The 21,906-nt window shown below is 36.8% G+C and overlaps 2 protein-coding genes across 4 annotated transcripts; both read left to right on the top strand.

Moving 5' to 3' along the window:
* The first annotated feature begins 2,615 nt into the window (after positions 1 to 2,615).
* On the top strand, positions 2,616 to 7,035 carry nkx2.3 (NK2 homeobox 3). Of its 2 annotated transcripts, none has more exons than XM_058386577.1 (2): positions 2,616 to 3,209; positions 3,656 to 7,035. In XM_058386577.1, the coding sequence occupies exons 1-2, from the start codon at positions 2,876 to 2,878 to the stop codon at positions 4,360 to 4,362; spliced, it is 1,041 nt and encodes a 346-aa protein (XP_058242560.1). In that variant the 5' UTR covers positions 2,616 to 2,875; the 3' UTR covers positions 4,363 to 7,035. The 2 variants fall into 2 exon arrangements, with proteins under 2 accessions (XP_058242560.1, XP_058242561.1); XM_058386578.1 differs by having other exon boundaries at positions 2,618 to 3,209; positions 3,737 to 7,034.
* A 3,727-nt stretch (positions 7,036 to 10,762) lies between these two features.
* On the top strand, positions 10,763 to 12,676 carry nkx3.3 (NK3 homeobox 3). 2 transcript variants are annotated; one of them, XM_058386580.1, is made up of 2 exons: positions 10,763 to 11,525; positions 11,794 to 12,676. In XM_058386580.1, the coding sequence occupies exons 1-2, from the start codon at positions 11,207 to 11,209 to the stop codon at positions 12,249 to 12,251; spliced, it is 777 nt and encodes a 258-aa protein (XP_058242563.1). In that variant the 5' UTR covers positions 10,763 to 11,206; the 3' UTR covers positions 12,252 to 12,676. The 2 variants fall into 2 exon arrangements, with proteins under 2 accessions (XP_058242563.1, XP_058242562.1); XM_058386579.1 differs by having other exon boundaries at positions 10,814 to 11,525; positions 11,779 to 12,676.
* The last annotated feature ends 9,230 nt before the right edge of the window (positions 12,677 to 21,906 follow it).

Below are 21,906 nucleotides of genomic sequence, written 5' to 3'. Positions count from 1 at the left end.
CGTTTACGCTAAACTCTTAAAGGGACTTAAACAAGCGGAGAGCGCAGGCGCGTCCATCACATAGTGTAAAATACCAACACCAAGGCACTGGATAAAGCTGACAAAATATTCTAATGATGAGGTTGAGCTCAGGACTGGTGCCTTATTTTACTTTATTTTACTTTAACCGGTTTGCACAGACACATTGATATCAAATGTCAACTTAACTTACTTTCATGGGAATTCTTTTTTATAACACCAAAGAAGTAGTGAGTTTTGTAAATACAACTAAATTATAGATATAGTTATAGATTCGTCTAGATAATGGAAATTATATAATGTGTGTGTGTGGGGGGGGGTATTTAAAGGTGTGGATGAGCAATACAACGCATAACACATTATACACACATATGTATGTGTATCTCTCGTCTCTGGTTAACAGTATATCAAATCTATTTACCTTTAACAATTAATGCCAATTAAGCAAATTTCATTGTTAGACTCTTCGCCACGTTTGTCCTTTTTCCACCCTGTCAGCACATGTGGATTTATCATGATGGATGGTGGGCATTTTATAGAGCCCGTGACTCTTGGAGCTGATAAAACTAGCAGAAAAAAAGAGATAACCATAGACCTTTTCTAAGGATGTTATGCAGTCGGCTTTGCATGAAGTGTTGACAAACAATTGGCCTAAAATTTTCTGCTGGACCTATTAAAAATGATGCCTATGCATATATGTCTAAACAAAAATCCCAGGTTTAATATGAGCGATACTGAACTATAAATAAGTACTAGAGTTAATTCAGCACTGTGATGCTGTATAAATGTTTATTGAAAACTGCGCCTGTAACTATTTAAGCATCTTCATAGCTATTAAATGGGTCTACATGGGCCATTTTGAGACATTTATCTTGAGACGGAAAGACATCAGGCTAATCTAAACAGCAGTGATGATTGCTAACGGATGAGATTATCTCGTTTACTCTCCCCTGTCTTTCCTCCGCTTTTTAGCAGCGACCAGCTTTTGTCACTGGCGCCGGTGCTGGACTGCATATGACACAGGACAAGAGACAACAGACAGCAAAGAGCATCGCTTGGTGGGCAAAAAGGTTGCCCATTATCTATCTTGCTGACATCAAACAAATTTATTGATTGAGTAATATTCGAATAATATAATGCATAAATCAAACCAGAATTCAACTAAAGAATACAGGACGCACTATACACTTGGAAAAAACAACAGAAAAAGATAAATAAAAAATAGGAATAATTAAACTGCGCTTGTTTTCTAATGTTCTAAAATATGTTAAATATTTTGACCTAATTAACTCGTTAGACAAATACCGAAATCTTGTCAAACATCACCAAAGAAAGTGTGTTTTAATCCGCCGTGTAATGTAATATATATTAATTTTTGGATTTTATTTTTAAGTAAAGATTAAAAAGGTATTAACTAAAGTAATAATTATTGTTAATTTTAAACTAATGTTACATATATTATATTAGAAAAAAAACATGTGCTAAAGAAAAGTCCTTGTGTATAGACAGATAAAACGCCAAGATTATTTAACTTGATGTATTTCGTTATTACCAGATTTCATCGTTAAAACTTTCCAGTAATATTAACGTGTAATTAAGCAAACGACAATATCTTTATCACTTCTTCAGAAATAATTTATATATATGTAATATGGATAAATGCCATATATTACAATGCATAATGGGTACAATGTCCCTATTTATAACTTATTTACATACAATTTACGGTGGTAAAAATTATCTATCTATCTATCTATCTATCTATCTATCTATCTATCTATCTATCTATCTATCTGTCTGTCTGTCTATCGGTCCGTCTATCTGTCTGTCTGTCTAATATTTCCACTGAAAGTAAGACATCCAAGCCTGACTCCTGTTTTGTAAATAGATTTTTATACACATTATTCAAATGGAAATTGCAAAATAGGTTTTGCAATAACTGTCTAAACTGGTCGACTGAGTCAGCACTGCGGTTGGTCATCTCTAAAGGTCATATGTAAGCGTCCACTTCAACAGCACTGTTAATGTCACGCTTTTGATTTGTTTGTGTGGCAAAAAAAAAATCATGCACTTATACATTAAAATGCCATAAGATTGAAATCTATTTCTTACTTTTCAGAAGTTTCAGTTACAGTTCTCAAGATTCAAGATTCAAGAAGCTTTTATTGTCATTTCAACCACATATAGCTGACGCAGTACATAGTGAAATGAAACATGCATTGATTCAGCGAAAAAATATCCTAAATTTGTTTCTGAAGCAATCACAATTTATTCCACGTTAAATAAAAAATCATTCATTCAAGGGCGTCTGGACAGCGTTTGTTTTACTTGGCCACATAGAAATAGGACTTAAAAACTTTATGCTCCTACCGTTGTTCATCTTTGTGGAGCCATGAATGTAGGCTACTTAAAAATCAAAAAATATCACAGCCCACGCTGCACCTTACATTGCCCTAACATATGCGGTCAAATAGGAACCCCTTTTACTCAGACAGAGTAAGAAACAGTGAGCTAGTTGGTTTGGTACTGAGGGCAAGTTGCTCGTCACTCGTTCAGCCTTCATCCCGCCCCGGGAGCATGACATCACCAGCACGAAGCAATGCCACAACTTCAAGAAACTGCTGCAAAACACACAGCAGCGTCTCGAAGCTCAATGCTTTCTCTAAGGGACTTGCCCTGCTCGTCCCTCTGCGCGCGCCTCTGTCGCTATTCCCCGAAAATGGAAGAATAGTTCACATACCGGGTATGTTTCCATGATAACTTTGCTTATCTAAAGTAAATATTTTTAGTAAGAGTCAGTGCTTCAGGACGCCAGTTCAGCAGAGATCATTTTCTAGATGTCGCTGAACAGATCCCGATGATGCTTCCCAGCCCAGTAACGTCAACCCCGTTTTCTGTCAAGGACATACTAAAGCTGGAGCAGCAGTCTCACCACCAACTGCAAGTGCCCTTACCGGATTTACAGCAGCAGCAGCAGCAGCAGCGTTTCCACACTCCACCATCTTGCCTGCTTGGAGGCGCAGAGAGCCCCGGATTCTCGGACAGCGAGGACAGGATGGCTTTCCTCAGCGCCCTCTCCGTACAGGACAACCTGGTGGAAAGCAGCCTTTCTCCGCCCATGTTTGGCCATCCCGCTCTGGGACACGTCGTAGACGCAAAGTTAGAGGACGACCTCGAAGAGCAGGAAACCAGTGAGTGTTTTGCACAATAAAATGTTGATTTAAAAAAATATATATAAAAAATAAATAATAAAAAAGAACATATCCTGCTGTACCAACACCTAATCAAGGGTACAAATCTAGAGACCTAAATCAAGTGGGATTGAATCTCTTAATGATAACTGAGGAAGTTGATTTTTTAAAAATGTCTGTAGTCTAATTTTGTTCTCAAACACATTTCGGTACATTGGCTGCATTTTTCCTTATAGTTTTTGATTCTGAACTTTAACATTTAGAAGTAAAAATGATCGTCTTTTCTGTTGTCTTTTTAAGTTACTTATTATTTATTTTGTAGATGAAAATGTGATAGATTTTCTTATAATAATAATAATAATAATAATAATAATAATAATAATAATTATTATTATTATTATTAATAATAATAATAATAATAATAATAATAATAATAATAATAGTAGTAGTAGTAGTAATAGTTCTATTATTATTATTATTATTATTATTATTATTTTTGCCTCTGTGTGTGTGTGTGTGTGTTGCAGAGAGTTGTGGTGCTGCAGTGAGGTCCCCAGACTGTGAGCTGCCCTCAGACCCAGACAGATCTCAGAGACAGAGAGCCAGGCGGAAGCCGCGGGTTCTTTTCTCCCAGGCGCAGGTTTTCGAGCTGGAGCGGCGCTTCAAGCAGCAGCGCTATCTCTCCGCTCCCGAGCGAGAACATTTGGCGAACACTCTGAAACTCACGTCCACCCAGGTCAAAATCTGGTTTCAGAATCGAAGATACAAATGCAAGCGCCAGCGTCAAGACAAAAGCCTGGAGATGGCCGGTCATCATCATCACCATCCTCCGCCGCCGAGACGCGTGGCGGTACCGGTTTTAGTCCGGGACGGCAAACCTTGTCTTTCTGGATCACAGAATTATAACGCTACCTACGCCGTGGGGTCCAACCCGTACGGGTACAATGGTTACTCAAGCTATAATAATGCCGCATATACAAACGCCTACAATTGCTCATATCCTAGTTTGCCAACACTCCCAGCAAACACAGGCGCCAACCCGTTAATGTCCATGAGTTTGAATAATCTCGGAGCACACTCCCAGCCACAGCCATCACAAGGGACTTCCGTTTCATCGTGCCAAGGACCTCTGCAGGGCATCCGGGCGTGGTAGTGCCACAACAACCACATGCCTTCTGTACAGGCTTGAATAAGAAGCTTCACGCCAATAGCAATCTATGATATATATTGTATTGTGACTATAGCACCACGCTACAGATCAGCCGGGACACTTTACATTTGAGAATGTAGTCTAAAATATGTAATGACGCCAAACCTGTTGATTGCATGTAAATTAAGTTGTTGTTTTTTATGCTGAAATCATTTTGATTAACATGAAGTATTAGTTTTTTGGGGGGGTTGACATCTCATGGTATTGCAATATTTCTAAACCTTGCGTAGGACCAAATGTTAAATAAAAGTTTGGACGCTGGGGGACGCATGCACATCAAAACTAACTTCTTTATCAATCACTACAAAACAATCAAACAAAAAAAACAAAACAACAAAAACCATTGGATTTACAGAATCTACTTTATTAAATCAAGCTTAAGTGGACAAAGATGCAATGCCTCGGATTTTACAATGTTCAGCTATAGGCTCTCAAATGAAAGACAAAATATTCCAATTTGATATAATTAGTAATTATTCTGTTTCAAACTGAGAATAATATTGTATGCAGCTCAGTTCGTTTGGGCTCCATTGTTATTGCGTTAGTCAAAATAAATATTAAATCCAGCAGTATACAGCATCGTTTGATGCGCATTCGAACATAGATATTTGTGAAAATATGTTTGAAAACAGAATATGGAATGAATGAAGGAATACCAAGCTCCTAGCTGGGGTCAATGTATAATGTTTGCTATAGGCCTGCCTAAGATTTTCAGTCATTTTAAAGGAAAGAAAGAAAGAAAGAAAGAATAAAAGAAACACAACGTTTCCTGCTCCGCCGCTGCATGAGAGAATTAATTAAATAAAGCCAGTCAGTATATTCGCCCCGATTTGTTATTAAATGAGGTGCACTTTGTTTCCAAGCTTCCAAGAGCTTCCCACTGATTCATTTGCGTTTTCACCGATCGAGCATGAAGACAGTTGTTGTATGGGCTATTTATGTTGAGAGAGGCCAGGCGCACACGAGGCCTGTTGACGAAAAGCAGAAGCTCGACATGGAACTTAAACAGACATAAAGAGTGGACATTAATATCAGCGTTTTGGTAATTCAGCTGAACTCAACTGTAGCTTTGCAATGAATGTGACCTAATGTGCAGTCAGTTCATTTACAGATGTAAAAGTGACACAGTATTATCATTGTTCATATACAAGTCATTATCTTTGAAATAATTGTAAAAGAATATTATTACAATCAAAATATTGTGGAGATGATAGATAGATAGATAGATAGATAGATAGATAGATAGATAGATAGATAGATAGATAGATAGATAGATAGATAGTATTTTCATTTATTGCATTTGCACTCCTGACAGTTTTTTTAACGATAACGATAAACATCCAGCTTAGTTAAAACGAACTCCTGCAGACAAAGTGCTACTTGCTTGTTAGCCCATTACAGCCGCGCCGCGTTTATCTTGCAGAGGTTAGCCATTGCCGTGAAGCTTTTAATGGAGATTAATAGAAATGTAAACAAAGCGTCGAAAAGACCTTGTCTGCGCCGAAAGCAAGGATGACCACTTCTTCTGACTAGTGCACTACCGGTAGGACATACCTGGTGTCAGGATAAGTGGCCTAGGCTCTTGAGTGTAAATAGCGCTGGCGACAGAGCGGCGATGCCTCGGGACGCCAGGGCGCGTTCACACACAGTCTCTTCATGATTTGTATCTATGACTAGATAGGAGCCCTTCCATCAGGCTTAGGCTGCGTGGAGTTTCCCTAAACACTGACTTTCTCTGCAGCATAGTAATTTAGTGCCAGATAACATTTGACCACACTAGGTCTAAGCCATACTAAAACTGGAAGGCTCTCATTACATATGTTCCATTAATAATTCTAATAATAAACTAAAATTACGAATCTGTCCAAGTTAGATATTTTTAGACATTTTTATGGTTTTGTGGAAAATAGCAGGATAAAACTAAAGTTAATGGATGGACATAGTAGAGTAACAGATTTATTTCATCGTGCATTTTAGACACATGTTAAAAGTCGCTGTGAGTTTATGCACCTGATGGCCCACACTTCTAGGCCTTCTTTTTTTCAGTGAGGAAACACCAGCAGCAGATTGTCACCCCTAATGTAGTGATAAGGGTTTACTCTATTTAAAAGGCACAGATCAGTGTTTATTTAGTAGTGAATTCTGCCGTGAATGCAAACAGGAGACAAACATCTCCTTCAAGTCACAGTGTTTAAACTAAGATATAGATATCTAATGCGGCTGACTTGATGTTTCCACATGTTGAAAAATCACACCAAATTATCTTATAGGAGTATATTACATAGTCAAGGACCTCAGTGTACGAGTGGGATTCCTCCAAGTTTTGTGATGCTCTGCGATTGTGTTCCGACACTGCCTACCATGGACACTCGCATCCAGGACAATGCGGTTAATCGATATAAATAAAATAAATTAAGTCAAATCTATGTTCTGGTTATGGTTTGGTGGACCACCAAAAAGCAAATGAACGTGAAATTTGAAGAAGGTGCACGACGGTAAGAAAATAAAATGCGGGTGCAGGAAAAAAGTTTTTTTTAAATGCAACATTTTAACTAGAAATGCATAGAAAACTGTTTTAATTAAAAAATAAGCAAATACAATAATAATAATAATAATAATAATAATAATAATAATAAATAGGCTATGAAATAAATTGTAAAATTGTCAACGTTTTAAATAGTTAAAATAAAGTGTATGTATGTTTGCATATTTGTTCAGTTCTCTCTTTGTGTGTGTGTGTGTATGTGTGTTTGTGATCATGCACTCTAAAACAATATATATATATATATATATATATATATATATGTTTAATTACGGTTAAATTTTGAGTTTGGTCAACTCAGTTATACAGAAGACAGGGAAATAAAAGAAAATCATTTAAGCCATTCTATCACTAAAGCAAATTAATCAACGAGCATTTCATTTCCATCAGACCTGATGACCCGAGACTAAAGGGTTTTACATAGGTTTTTATTGTTATATTAGGCGAGAAAGCATAACCCACACACCCAGTCATAGTCTTCGGCATAATATAGTACAGCTTACACAATGCACGAAATTTAATCGTATAATGTTTTTGTTGTTATTGTTGTTGTTGTTTTTTAAATAGTAGTTTCTAAAACAACCGAAAATACTACATCATAATAATTTGCATGGGAATTTTTGGAAGAAACCAAAAGCAGCAGCTGTCTGTTATTTTATTTTATTTTATTTTATTTTATTTTATTTTATTTTATTTTATTTTATTTTATTTTATTTTTATGTTAGCAGTATATAGTCTAGCTTCTCGTTTACCAGTAATATTTATAAAATTATTTTATTTAGAAATTCACAACTTTTTTTAGTATCAGGACTATACAAAAATCCAGAATGCTGTTGTTATCGTTTTGTTTGTTTGTTTGTTTGTTTGTTTGTTTGTTTGTTTGTTTGTTTGTTTGTTTGTTTCTCAGTAGCGCTAGAAGTTAAAGATCCCTCATGTTGGTTCATTGTATAGCAGACAACTGACTTCAAGGATCAGAGATATTAGCTATACAGTATGTCCAGTTTCTGAGCTAGTTGGTAAAAAAATTTGAAAGTGTGCGCCCTCTAATGGCTAATTCTATCTCTCTATCTCTAATGGCTAATTCTAACCACGAGGTGGCGCTATATTCTTATTTCCTACAGGTCCACGCTCACAGAGAGGTACAATTTTAGCGAACCTTATTTTTCCAAACATATTTATGAAAATAAGTTAATAAAATGTTTCATTTTAAATTAACTAAAGACTTAATTACTTAATAAGTTTGCTATTACTTAATACATTGATTGTAATATAACCTTTTTTTTATCCTGGAAAGACTTGCGGATTAAAGATTTAGAGGAACAGACTCAGTGGGATTTGACAGAGCATTCTTAAACAGAGCAATCTTAAACGTAGTAAAAAGGTACAAAATGTACAGCAAAGGAGCCTTGGGATAAGCAAGCCATGATTTACAGAAGGTACGTGCCTATGGTGGTGGCAGTACAATGGTGCAGTGGGTAACACTACTGGTTCACAACTCCCTCGATCCCAATACAATATTGAGCTCGGGTTTAAAACCTACTGAGTTCTTGTGCATGTTCCTCTCATGTCCACCTGGTTCTCCTGTTACATCCTACCTCCACATACTGTAAAATGCAATACATGCTGGTAGGTGTGCCATGTATATGAATGTATTTGTCCATAATGAACTGCAGTGGCATTGCCAGGGTGTTTTGCTTCCTCGCTCCAACTGTTGGCTTGATAGGTTCTGGATAAAGCAATTAGTTTAAGACAGCAAGCAAGACTGTGATGTTCAGATATATTTCACAGTGAAAAAGCAAAGTCTTTAGTCGTAAACTGATTTGGGGAAGCGTAAATCTTCAGGGCCTCAGCATTAAAATATCCAAAACCACAAAAGATGAATCAAGTTCATAAAGCTCAAGATGTGGAAGAAGTTGAGAGCAAAGTTGAGCATCAGGGTCCATCAGAGAACAGTCACAATAAGGATCTGAGACAAAGAATCACAGAGTAGTGCACCTACAGCTCGAAAGACTGAGAGAAGAGATTACTAGTATAATATGAAAATAAAGTGGCTATAGTTGTGCGCAAATAGCTAGTCTAAGCTGCATATTTGCCTGATTATTCCTTGTGCGCTTTTAGTTATGCGATTACAAATAACACATATAAAGGGTTGTACTGAGTGCAGAGATAGACATAGCCAGAATTCACATATCATATCTGCCTGTGTTTTAATATTACACGTAGCCGAGAGAATCTCCAATCTCTAATCGCAAGCCATCCTTTATTCTATATCACTTGGGGTCAAACATTAAGTCACACGGTTGGCCCCTTTCTACCTGAGCTAATTCCAGCCACATTCAGCTTCAAATTGACTATATAACCTAAGTTAAACAATATTCCTTATGCTCTGAATAACTTTGTTTGAAAGAGGTAGGAAGTGTCGTGTAATTTAATCAGTCAAAGGGAATGGTGAGACTGATATAGTGTTAGCGAGGGCTGTCTAGTCTATATAGGGTTTTCCATGATAAATGGAAATTGATCTTTTTAATGAAGACCAGACACAGAAGGAAAACATTAAAACATTAATGCAGAAATGTTTGCTGCATTTGTCAGGGGCACGTTTGAAGAGCATTACTGATTTTGCAGTTAACTTAAAAAGATTCTGTAAAATACAGTGCGACATAATATAATTTATTGTTGAAAAAAAAAAAAAAAAAAAATATAAATATATATATATATATATATATATATATATATATATATATATATATATATATAGTAACCAAAGCAGAGCAATAACTTGGCAAAATATCAAAATAATTTAAGATGAGCCGTATGGGAGCCAAAAGCCTCTGTTCTTATTGGTAAGCTGAATCAAATGATGTGACTCACTGAACAGAACCGAAATTCTTATCGCCAATAAGGAGCAGGTGACAGTGTGACTTTGACCAACAGAATACCCTTTCCTGCTCATGTATACCTCACTATCCTAATATTAATTGTTTTAAAATCTGTTTTGAAGAGATTCTTTATAAAAATGTATTCATGCAAGAAATAAATACATTATTTATTTATTTATTTATTTATTTATTTATTTATGACATGCGTCATAGCTAGCTAGTTTGTGCTTCTGAACAGTAAAAATTGGCCAGATAATAAAGCGAGATCAGGAGAATGGCTAGAAGGGATGAGGAAAGGTGCTGACTGCGGACAGCAGGAGACGCTGATGCCACTACAATTGGTGAGCTCCGTATGTATATCATATATAGGCCTGTATAACATTAAAAACTGCTGTATCAAACTATATACCCTACATTATAACGTACATTATACAATAGCATGATACTGTATCACAAATGTACTTTTCTGTTTCTATTTCATGATGGTTCTGTATTTCTGTGCGCTTCTACCAACATCGTCAAATAAAGCCAAAATTGTGTAATAGTTATTTTTGCTTTTTAGTTTGGATTTAAACGCAATTACTAAGGGCAACATCCAGTCAAGATTATTGGAATTTTCTCATTACACCATACACAGATATGACATTTTTTTTAACACTGAGTTAGAATATTTATTTATACTCCCAACATAAGTATGGAAGAAAAACCTCACAGTCTCATGTAACGTTCAAAATGGCATTTAGCCTTACATGTTTGCCATTTCTTTCTTTCTTTCTTTCTTTCTTTCTTTCTAGACAACGTAAAGTGAAAAAAAAAGCTGCTGAAGTTCAAAATGGGTACCTTCGATAACACATAAAATGAATGGTGCGTTCCTGAAAGCCTCTCCATGCTCCAGTGAGTTTGCAGTTTACCAACAAGTCTCAAAATTGTTCAGTCTCAAAATGAAGTCAGGTTAAATGGACTGATCTTCATTGATCTTTAATTAAGTAGACCTACTTGTGGAAGCTCTTGACGGAAGAGGCTGAGTGGGCGGAGTTACGCGGCACAGCCAGCGCATTGGCGCACTGTTTCTATAGAAGTGGAGAAAGTGTTGATGCAGGCATGACTTATTCTGACACATTGCATGTTGATTGGGCCAGAAGGAGTTTCACCACAATTAAAGCAAAGTAAAAGTGGAGGACAGCGCCAATCTTTCCAGTGAAAGCCAGGGTTTGCGTCATTTTCCCCCCCAAAACAAACAAACAAAAACCAAAAAAAAAAACAAAAAACAACTGGGACATCTAGCCCACGCAACGTCTACAATTTTGGAGCATTTTTTGCGGAACTACGTATTTCTGACCCGAAGGTTATATAAATGGTTATGTAAATGGCGAGCGACAACTCTTCGTTCTCAATACATAATATTTTGAATCGAGGACTTGATTCTCAGAAAAATAATCGACACTCCCGGGAATACAGCGACGAACTTCTAAAGGCAGAACTTCTCGGCAGGGTAGAAGGAATAAGCTGTCCCGGATCCACTCAGTGTCGGGGTGGGAATGAGGATGGAGGCAGAAAGGGAAGCATCTTGTACGGACACAGCAGGGTCGCTCCGTGTGCGCTCGACCTTGACACATCATCGGACAGACAGTCCTGTGGAGAAGAGTCTACAGGAGAGGAGACAATGCATACAGAAAACAGACAAAGTAAGTGTACAAAGTGTTTAGAGAGAGAGAAAAAGAAATGTCTCACAATTTGTTGCTGAGCTTTATCAGAACATACGCCGTAGCCTGCAAACTCCACTAATCTATCCAGTTTAGTCATTTGTTTAACATTGGCTTCTAGACTGACATATAAGAGATAAGTGTGCTGAGAGATGCGCTACAAAAAGCCTTAAGCCTTTTCCATTAAAAGTCTTCAGATTTAGCGCACTTAATCACTTTATCCGTTCTTACACAGATCTTGATGTGCAAGTTCCAGATTTGGAGAGAGAGAAGAGGGAGAGCTGTGCTTTTACCGATCATCACCCGAAAGCCAGTAAGAAGCGGTGCCGCGCCGCTTTCTCGCACGCGCAGGTGTGTGAGCTGGAACGCCGTTTTAACCTACAGCGCTATCTGTCCGGCCCGGAGCGCGCGCACTTAGCGGGAGCGCTCAAACTCACCGAGACTCAGGTGAAGATCTGGTTCCAGAACCGCAGATATAAAACGAAACGGCGACAGATGGCGGCCGAGCTCGCAGCTACCTCGGCGTCCACGCTGGCCAAGCGGGTGGCGGTGAGAGTGCTAGTGAAGGACGACCAGAGGCAGTACGGAGCGGATGACTTTCCCCCGTCTCACTATCTGCGCCTGTACCAGTCATACCAGTGCTGCCCTTACATGTACTGTGTTCAGCCCTGGATCTCAAACAGCGCGCTCAGTGGAAACTTGTACTGACACCTTCCTCTGCTTCACACTCACAAAAAACCAGACGGGTTTTTTTTTATTCTAAATGTCTTTAGGACACGGAAGAGCGCATACACCGTTCATTTTGTAAGCTAAATGGTTGATGAGACTCCAAAGATGAACGTACAGTTTTTGATTTTTGTTCTGAGAAATGAAAAGCAAATTATTATGTATTTGAGATGCAATTAAGCGCCTATTTTCTTAGTTTGTGACAGCTAAAACATGGATAAAAATCGAATTTTGTATGCCTTTTGTGATTTGTCATCCTTGTTAATTAATGTACACTAATAATCATATAAAACGTTTACTCTGCAGACTGTACCTCGAGACTGAATTAACTGGGCCTTCGATCCAAGTTGGTTAAAAGTCCAAGTTTGACATAGTAAACTAATAAATAAACTTATATCACACTGAAAGTCTATGTCAAATGTCACTGTATATGGTTTATAGAATATAAGACAGACAACGCAATGGGTTACTCTTGTAAGTGTTTGTTAAAGAGAAGTTATGAGTAGTATTAATGAGAAGTAAAAGTAAAAGTAGTAAAAACAGAGGACAATTTTAGTCCTGCTATGCTGTTGCGCTTTAGGCAAATACTAAGCCTAATTAGTTGACGTCTCTAAGTCGTGCTAAAACAAATCAAGAAAGATATTTAAATCGTGAAGAAACACACAATGTAGAGTTAACTCGTGATGGTAATATATAAGCTGAATAAATAATGTCATTACAGTAACTACTGCATACACAAGCGCGAGAAGGCCACTCATTTGCTTAGACAGCAATAATAAAATGGAGGCTCATTTGAATATATCATGCACCATAGACAAGAGATCATTTTTGAATGCAGCTTTAAATGCGCAACGATAAATAATGTAGTCAGTGAAATATTACTTTAACTAAAGAAATCTCACATACATATTTTATTTTTTTCTTCTGTCTATTTATATAGGCCCATATGTAGAGTAATTAGGCATGTGTCAAAGATGTCAAAACATGTTAGGGTTGTTCAGAAAATGGGAAATGAAACAAAATTAAAACAAGGTATGCTGACAACAGCACAACATTACAAAAAATAATCCGAAATAAAATATTAATAAACAAGATATGTTGAAACAGTATCAATTCATTACAGTTTTGATTCGCATGGCTAATCTCCACTGATTTTTTGATTAGACATCTAATTTCGAAACTCGTTCAGACTAATAATATATCTCCAAATGGGTTTGATGGATATTCAGAAATAAAGACATATATAAGATTTGTGATACATTTTCATTCTAAAATTACTACGTATCGGTTTTACAGATATGATGTTAGATGCCTTAGAATTCTGCATTAAACTCTGTGTAAAATTTTGCGTGAAACTCATAACATTTTATAAGGAATTTTTATTAAAAAATATGATGGTTATGTAAATTAACTTTGTAAAACACCACCACCACTACCACCAACAACAGCTATAATAATAATAATAATAATAATAATAATAATAATAATAATAATAATAATAATAATAATAATAATACTTGGATAGATGTATGACAGATTTTAAGAGACGCATATGGTCTTTAAATTACAATCAACTAGACACTTACAAGAAACAAAAGTCTATTTCTAATTACTAAGAGATTTATATTGCTTTTATATTAATAATCATATTTTATCTAGATGATCACAGACTGGTGAATGGAGAGCAGTCACCACTCAGTCTCTCAAATGCTAAACAGGCCAAATAGATATATTCAGCGGTGACTCCTCGCCATCCGGTCTATCATCGTGTAGGCCTAGTCGAGTTATAAGCATGGAAATTATTTTAATCTTTATGCTACTCATAGCCAGTATATAAATTATACTGTTTTAAATTGCCAAATCATCTGATTCTACTGAAGGTTTTTAAAATATTTTCAATTGCCTGAAATTACTTGTTATAATAAATAGCTGTTAAGGTTAATAACCAATACAATCTTTTATGTATGATAAGACTCTGATGAGGATAATTGTGTTTTATACAGAATATGAATATGGTTTAAAGAAAACAAGCAACAAAATTAATATGATGTAATTTCTTTTTTACTGTTCATGGTAAGTACATGTGAATTCATGGTATATGAGCTCAAGAGGACTTACAGCACAAAGCTGCATGATTCAGATACCGTCAATAGACCATGTCAGTGTTTCAAAACACAGTTTGGCAGAGTTTGGACAGAATACATTAATAATGTGCTGTTGAAAGGCCAACACCTACATTACAAAGTGAGTCCAAGGCACTTAGAAGCATTAAATGAAAACTCTTTGCCTTATATATGACTTAGCAAAACACACTGTGATCAAATGCCGTTACATATTATACAAAATATTTATTATATTCACACACTGTGAGAAAAAAAAACAATATATTTAATGATATTAAAAAGAGCATACATTTTTAGATTTTAAAAACGAGTGATTGAACAGTTTGGTTTATGCGTGCTTATTAAATAAATAAATAAATAAATAAATAAAAGGCACTCAAACATAAATGTGTGGCTAAGTAGGGTTACCTGAGGTCTGACATTTAGGTTATAACATATTTATTTAGCTGAAAAACTATATAAAATAAAATAGGATTCCATTAAAATTCTCTAAATACATAAGTGATCATGAATCAGTCAATCAAAATGGCCGAATCATCGTGGAACAAAGCAGTGTTATTTCTGATTGATTGATTTATTTATTTTAAAGTTTTTTTGTTAACATTGTGTCTTTTGTGTCTCACTCGTGTAACTCTAAACAACTACCAACATTTTAACTCCAATTTTTCGAAAAAAATTTTTTTTCCCAAAATAGGATCATGTATTAATTTTAAAGCATTTCATAAACTATTTTAAATTATAACATATAAACCACTTTTTTTAACTATAAGTAATACATAATACATAATTTAAAACATAAATTATTAAACAAAAAAAGTGTCAGAATACGTAAATATGTTTATATTGCAATGAAACAATGACAAGATAAGACAAGATACCACGGTGGATGAACATGCTATAGAAATAAGATATATTTTATATATTTTATTCTATCTTTTTTTTTTAATATGTCTTGAAAATGATGTATGTATTAAAATCCCTCAGGACAGAATCTGCCAGTGGGTCCGGACCTACCTTTCTCATTACACACCTTTACCTTTAGTTAACTTTGGTTACTGAATAATTCACAACAATGTTTTAATAAAATGCTTTAAGATATAATATGATATATTATTACATACAAATTCATTAACAGATCGTATTATTGTTATTTCATGTTACAAACATACAGTAATAACATATTTACACATAATTTCATAAATATTCCTTGTAGTGTCTATTAAGTCTATATCTGTACCATGACTAGTTTTAGGCTAAATTTTTCAAATAATTAAAAATAAAAATGCTATTCAACCAACAGTGTAGGAATTACATACAGAGATATTGATATGAATGTGTGTATGTGGATATATGCTAATAACAAAACATGTGTGTGTGCATACATATACATACACATGTATGATGTACCATATACTCATGTCTGAATTTATGCAAAAATGCATAGCAGAGAACTATGCAAACACTTCATTTCAATGTGAAGGGCATTGCTTTTTGGTTTTGTGTAGACCAATGTGAGCAAGCCTTAGGCCACCACCACCCCTGTGCTCACTTCACACGCACATGTACACATGCAAACGCACACAGACACAAATCCATGACTGACAAATTGGAAAACGTCTAGAGTTGACTAGATCACTTTTACCTACTTTAAACTTATTCCCTGCAATTATAAGACATAAAAGAGAGACCATGATCCCTTGCAATTTGCCGGGGAATTAAAAGAGGTGTGACAAAAAGGCAATGTGAGGCATACAATGCAGGGGTTTGGCTTTCTCGGTCAATTCCGTTTCGGTAGACTGCCTCAACAATCATCGTACAATGGGATTGTTCGTCATTGATAGAAACATATCACATAAGGTGCAATTAGCTAGATTCCATATTGTTAATATTGTTGACTAACCTCTTATATAAAAAAACAACATAGCCTCAAACTTATTATTTATAGGGTGTGCCAGTGTTCTTCAAAGATTTTCACTACACAATGAAAGACCACACAAAAACCAGACTTTATGACTTTAAATGAAATATCTGGCACATAATGAATATCCATCTACTCTCTCTCTCTCTCTCTCTCTCTCTCACACACACACACACACACACACACACATTCTTTGGTCTGAGATCCACTAAGCCAACGAGCTTCCAGGTGAGCACATATGAACTGAAAGAGGAAGCTCACAGCACTTTGTCCAGCACCTTTGTGGTAAAGGAATTAATGTGGTCACCTAGGCTCAGCAAAGGGCAAGAGAGAGGAAGGAATTGGGCTGCAGTTAATACCTTTGTTTGGAGAGAACACAGCTTCCCAGTGACCCTGTCTTCTAAGACACATAAGTTCCTCCACATTGCCTACACCCCCACCTCTGTTAAAAATCCATCCCACAGGGCTGTTCGGACTGTTCCAGAAACTATTAGCTGATAACATCACCGTATGGTGGAATGTAAACATTTACAGTAGAAACCATAAGAGATGAACTCCCCTCAGCTATACTGAATCCATCACCCACTACTCGTTTTTTTTTTTTTTTAAATCAACTGAACTAAGCTTCTTCTGTTTAGTTCTATATAATATTAAGTCTTTTTAATGACTAAAATTATAATACAGTGGTATTTAAGATTTAGATAAAATAAATCTTTAGAATTTAGATTTAGAAAAGTTAGCTAATAATGGTATGGACTTTTCCTCTTTGTTTACAGTTAATCCCCACCAGCCTTGTAGTGTCATCAGGATTTAATTCCATGGAAAAAGGTGATGAGGATCTGAGCCCTCCTCTTTACCTTCTTGTGGATGTTTCCATAGTATGGGATGCCACTGAAACAATCTCTTTCACTAATGTTTCCTAAAGCACTGGAGAAGGTCACAGACAAGGTCAGTGAGTGACTGCTTAACAAATTGGCCCACCCAGGACATGCATACTTACTGATGTGTGTACCTCACATTTGCCTAAATGAAACGTAAGCATTCTGAAACACATGCTCAGTAAAATGGACTATTAAGAAGAACGAGGAATAAATGACATGTTATGGGTGTTAGAATAGTTATTGACATAAAATACAAACATATTGACATAAAAAGGACTTTAATTTGCTATGCCTAAATAGTTCCTGAAAAGAAATTTCCCTCTTTGGCTGTGCAATCAGTTTGTGAGTGTGGGAACATGGTGTTTCTTGGCACTGTGCTGTGAATATTTCTCCACTCCACTAGCCATAGATGGCCTGCTGAGGAGGCTGATATCCTCCAACCTGTTACATTTCCTCAAGATACTTCCCAACAGGCTGATCTCTCACTCCCTGCGCTCTGTGTAAGGAATTTAAATGTTTTAATTACCGCAGATAAGAGAAAACAAGGAGTGCATTGAGAATCATTGACACTAGGCAGCGTCTGCTATCACTGCTCAGATAGGTCATCCACTTAGAAGCTCTTAGAGCTTCTTACCAGCTCAAACTTGGCATGAATCACTGTGTCTTGTGGTCTTTCTGGAATACTAGCTTTGTGGTTAGCCAGGTAACATGCATGACATATGACTGAACTACAGCCAAGCCAATTGAAAATCAACAAGAATTTTCTGAACAAAGACTGTCTGGCCTTGAACTGGTTCTGTCTTTTGGGAGTGTAGATAAAGTTCTCTGGGATAAAGGTTGTTGTTTTTCAAGGTTGTTGTTGTGTGTGTGATTATGCATTACATTGAATGACGTCTTAGCTGCATGAGTCTCAACCAATTACAGCCACAATCCACAACAGGGTGTGTGTTATAGGTGTTATGGGTGTAACTAAATTTTAAAAGATATGACGAAGAAGGCAAAAAACATTCCTTAGCCCCAGTTGTTTCATTAGGTATAGTTACACAGTCACAGTCACCAGCTGCAACTACTCAACCAACTACAAACTACTACTTTGTGCCAAAAGTATGAATGTTCTCAGATGTAATAGTTACTCAAATTATAGCATGATATTCATGAAATCAAATTTAGAAGTTATTTCTTGTAGTTAAATTATCACTGTTTGCAGCATTATCTTACAGGTTATAAGACATTTTGATATCTGTCTTCATATCTAAGAGCACAGTGGCTTATTATTGCTTTATGATGATTTTGTGTAGATGTCAGACCTTTGTCAAAAAAAAATGCACAAACCTAATTCACACACACACACACACACACACTTATAGTATTGTTGTGACAAATGTCTCTAAGAAAGTAAACAGTGATTAAATCTCCTGTTCTCCTGTCAAGTACCTTTAGGGAATCTTTGGGTCATTTCCTCTCAGAAGAAATGGGTAGGACTGAGACTGTGAGGTTTCAACTTGTCTGGCTGTACTTCACAGGTGCAGACCAGACACCCAGTGACAATAGAACGTTCTTTCTGAACTTTGAACCTGACCATCAAAAGACTGCTGTCACCTAGAACGATATGTACCTGTCAAACTGGTTATTTTTACAAAAAAAAAAATCTGCCAATGGACAGATGTTCTGAATTTCAATTTCCTTCCTTCAATCTATATAGTGCACTTTATTTAAAACACAACAATGAGCAAGAATAAAAATAATAAGTAAGTACAGAAGCAAGTAAGTAAGTAAATAAATAATTATTTGAATTATTTGATTATTTAATTATTGATTACGCTCACTCTGGATATGATGTCAACCTTGAACTGTGTGATTTAAAGTCTTTAAAATCCTAGGAGCTTAAATTCGTCTTAATTTTCCCATTATTACATTCGTACAAATCGGTCCCATCATTCTCACTAAATGCAAGTCAAGATCTCAAAAGAGTTGTCGGTTGAATTTATTGTTTGAGCTAACTAACGCATAAAACCTCAGCAAATGTCCAGGTGAATACAGCTTTATGTTCTGTAGAAACCATAGAAAAGTAAATATGTGGGTCACAAAACAGCTTCTTTGAAACATGTCTGGTTAGCCTCTGCAGGGGTCCATCAGTCTGGTGGAAAGAAATATCAAGTAGAAGCATACACATGGTGAAATCTGCACAAATCAGGTTATTTTACTTTATTTTATCTTAGTTTAGTTTGAATTATTGTTGCTGTATTTGTCCTTATTCACTCCACAGCATATTCATCCCAATTTGATTTATCTTCTATAAACAGGTAAAGGCTGCAGTGCCTAATGTTTTTCTCCTTGCATTTATATGCACCATTTTTCTAAGAATGAAGCTTATAAAAACTGGAACAAGACATGCTAAAGGAGGCTTGCCTTACCAAACTATTCTCCTTTGTGTCCATGCCCAGATGCCTACAGTTTGCTTGCTGCTACAAGACCAGTTATTATGCATTCAATAGTGGAGACCATTAACAGTCACAGCACTACAAAAAAGCCGAATTTATAAGGGAAGTGCTCTTTTCATATCAAGCCTTGCATGAGTTTCTTTATGTAATGTTAAGTGTGGAGAATCTTTTAACCTTTTACTCTCTCTCTCTTACACACACACACACACACACACACAATATTCAACTCTTAAAGAAACAACATAGGGGCTGTCCCTAATATATGCTGTTGTTGCTGTTTCCTTTAAAAGTTGAATATTGTGTGTGTGTGTGTGTGTGTGTGTATATATATATATATATATACACTATATTGCCAAAAGTATTCGCTCACCTGCCTTGACTCGCATATGAACTTAAGTGACATCCCATTACTAATCCATAGGGTTCAATATGACGTCGGTCCACCCTTTGCAGCTATAACAGCTTCAACTCTTCTGGGAAGGCTGTCCACAAGGTTTAGGAGTGTGTTTATGGGAATTTTTGACCATTCTTCCAGAAGCGCATTTGTGAGGTCACACACTGATGTTGGACGAGAAAGCCTGGCTCTCAGTCTCCGCTCTAATTCATCCCAAAGGTGTTCTATCGGGTTGAGGTCAGGACTCTGTGCAGGCCAGTCAAGTTCATCCACACCAGACTCTGTCATCCATGTCTTTATGGACCTTGCTTTGTGCACTGGTGCACAGTCATGTTGGAAGAGGAAGGGGCCAGCTCCAAACTGTTCCCACAAAGTTGGGAGCATGGAATTGTCCAAAATGTCTTGGTATGCTGAAGCATTCAGAGTTCCTTTCACTGGAACTAAGGGGCCAAGCCCAGCTCCTGAAAAACAACCCCACACCATAATCCCCCTCCACCAAACTTTACACTTGGCACAATGCAGTCAGACAAGTACCGTTCTCCTGGCAACCGCCAAACCCAGACTCGTCCATCAGATTGCCAGATGGAGAAGCACGATTCGATCCAGAGAACGCGTCTCCACTGCTCTAGAGTCCAGTGGCGGCGTGCTTTACACCACTGCATCCGACGCTTTGCATTGCACTTGGTGATGTATGGCTTGGATGCAGCTGCTCGGCCATGGAAACCCATTCCATGAAGCTCTCTGCGCACTGTTCTTGAGCTAATCTGAAGGCCACATGAAGTTTGGAGGTCTGTAGCGATTGACTCTGCAGAAAGTTGGCGACCTCTTCGCACTATGCGCCTCAGCATCCGCTGACCCCGCTCCGTCAGTTTACGTGGCCTACCACTTCGTGGCTGAGTTGCTGTCGTTCCCAAACACTTCCACGTTCTTATAATACAGCTGACAGTTGACTGTGGAATATTTAGGAGCGAGGAAATTTCACGACTGGATTTGTTGCACAGGTGGCATCCTATCACAGTTCCACGCTGGAATTCACTGAGCTCCTGAGAGCGACCCATTCTTTCACAAATGTTTGTAAAAACAGTCTTCATGCCTAGGTGCTTGATTTTATACACCTATGGCCATGGAAGTGATTGGAACACCTGATTCTGATTATTTGGATGGGTGAGCGAATACTTTTGGCAATATAGTGTATATATATATATAATATATACTATGTATATGTATATATACATATATATATATATATATATACACACACACACACATATATATATATATATATGTGTGTGTGTGTGTGTGTGTGTGTTAGGAATCAATGCAAAATGTACATTTAGTTGTGAATATAATCTATGTATTGCTTCAGATTATGCTGATGATGTTCAATTTTTGTTTGCTAATATGTCATCTACAATATAATATATAATGTAATGTATGATGTAAAAGCAGCCTTACCCTCCATAGATTCATGTATGTCATCATCTTCACTCACAAATGTACCAGCTGTATCCCATCCCTCTGCAGTTCTGCCTCATAGAAACTAGTCTGCATGTGAACATCATCTTTAGCTTCAGTTGGGAGAAATTCCTTAAGCCCACATGGTGCAGGCCCTCTATCCCAATTTACCAAAGCCTCCTCAAACAACCTAACAGTGTTGACAAGCTCACTCTCCCCGGTGCAACCCAGTTCTCCGAGACGAAAATACCCATTTATCTGCCTAAGCTACACAGAACAGTATATTTTTATGTTGTACCTCACACTGAGATATCTCATGGTTCGTTAATGCTGTAACACAAGGCAGTGTGAAACTGACAAAAGAAAAAAGATCCATCATCTTCTGATAGCAGCAGACCATGACAATGTTTCTTTCATGGCTTTGT

This window comes from Hemibagrus wyckioides, linkage group LG03, assembly GCF_019097595.1.
Source record: "Hemibagrus wyckioides isolate EC202008001 linkage group LG03, SWU_Hwy_1.0, whole genome shotgun sequence".
NCBI lineage: Eukaryota > Metazoa > Chordata > Actinopteri > Siluriformes > Bagridae > Hemibagrus > Hemibagrus wyckioides.
The sequence above is the reverse complement of the archived record's forward strand: the minus strand, read 5'-3'. Positions and strand labels throughout refer to the sequence as shown.

Bases quoted from the DNA above. Each gene is read 5' to 3' on its own strand.
- nkx2.3 (XM_058386577.1), top strand. From the start codon at position 2,876: ATGATGCTTCCCAGCCCAGTAACGTCAACCCCGTTTTCTGTCAAGGAC. The intron at 3,210-3,655 runs GTGAGTGTTTTG...TAATAATAGTAG, and splicing joins CCTCGAAGAGCAGGAAACCA to TAGTAGTAGTAATAGTTCTA.
- nkx3.3 (XM_058386579.1), top strand. From the start codon at position 11,207: ATGGCGAGCGACAACTCTTCGTTCTCAATACATAATATTTTGAATCGA. The intron at 11,526-11,778 runs GTAAGTGTACAA...GTTCTTACACAG, and splicing joins GCATACAGAAAACAGACAAA to ATCTTGATGTGCAAGTTCCA.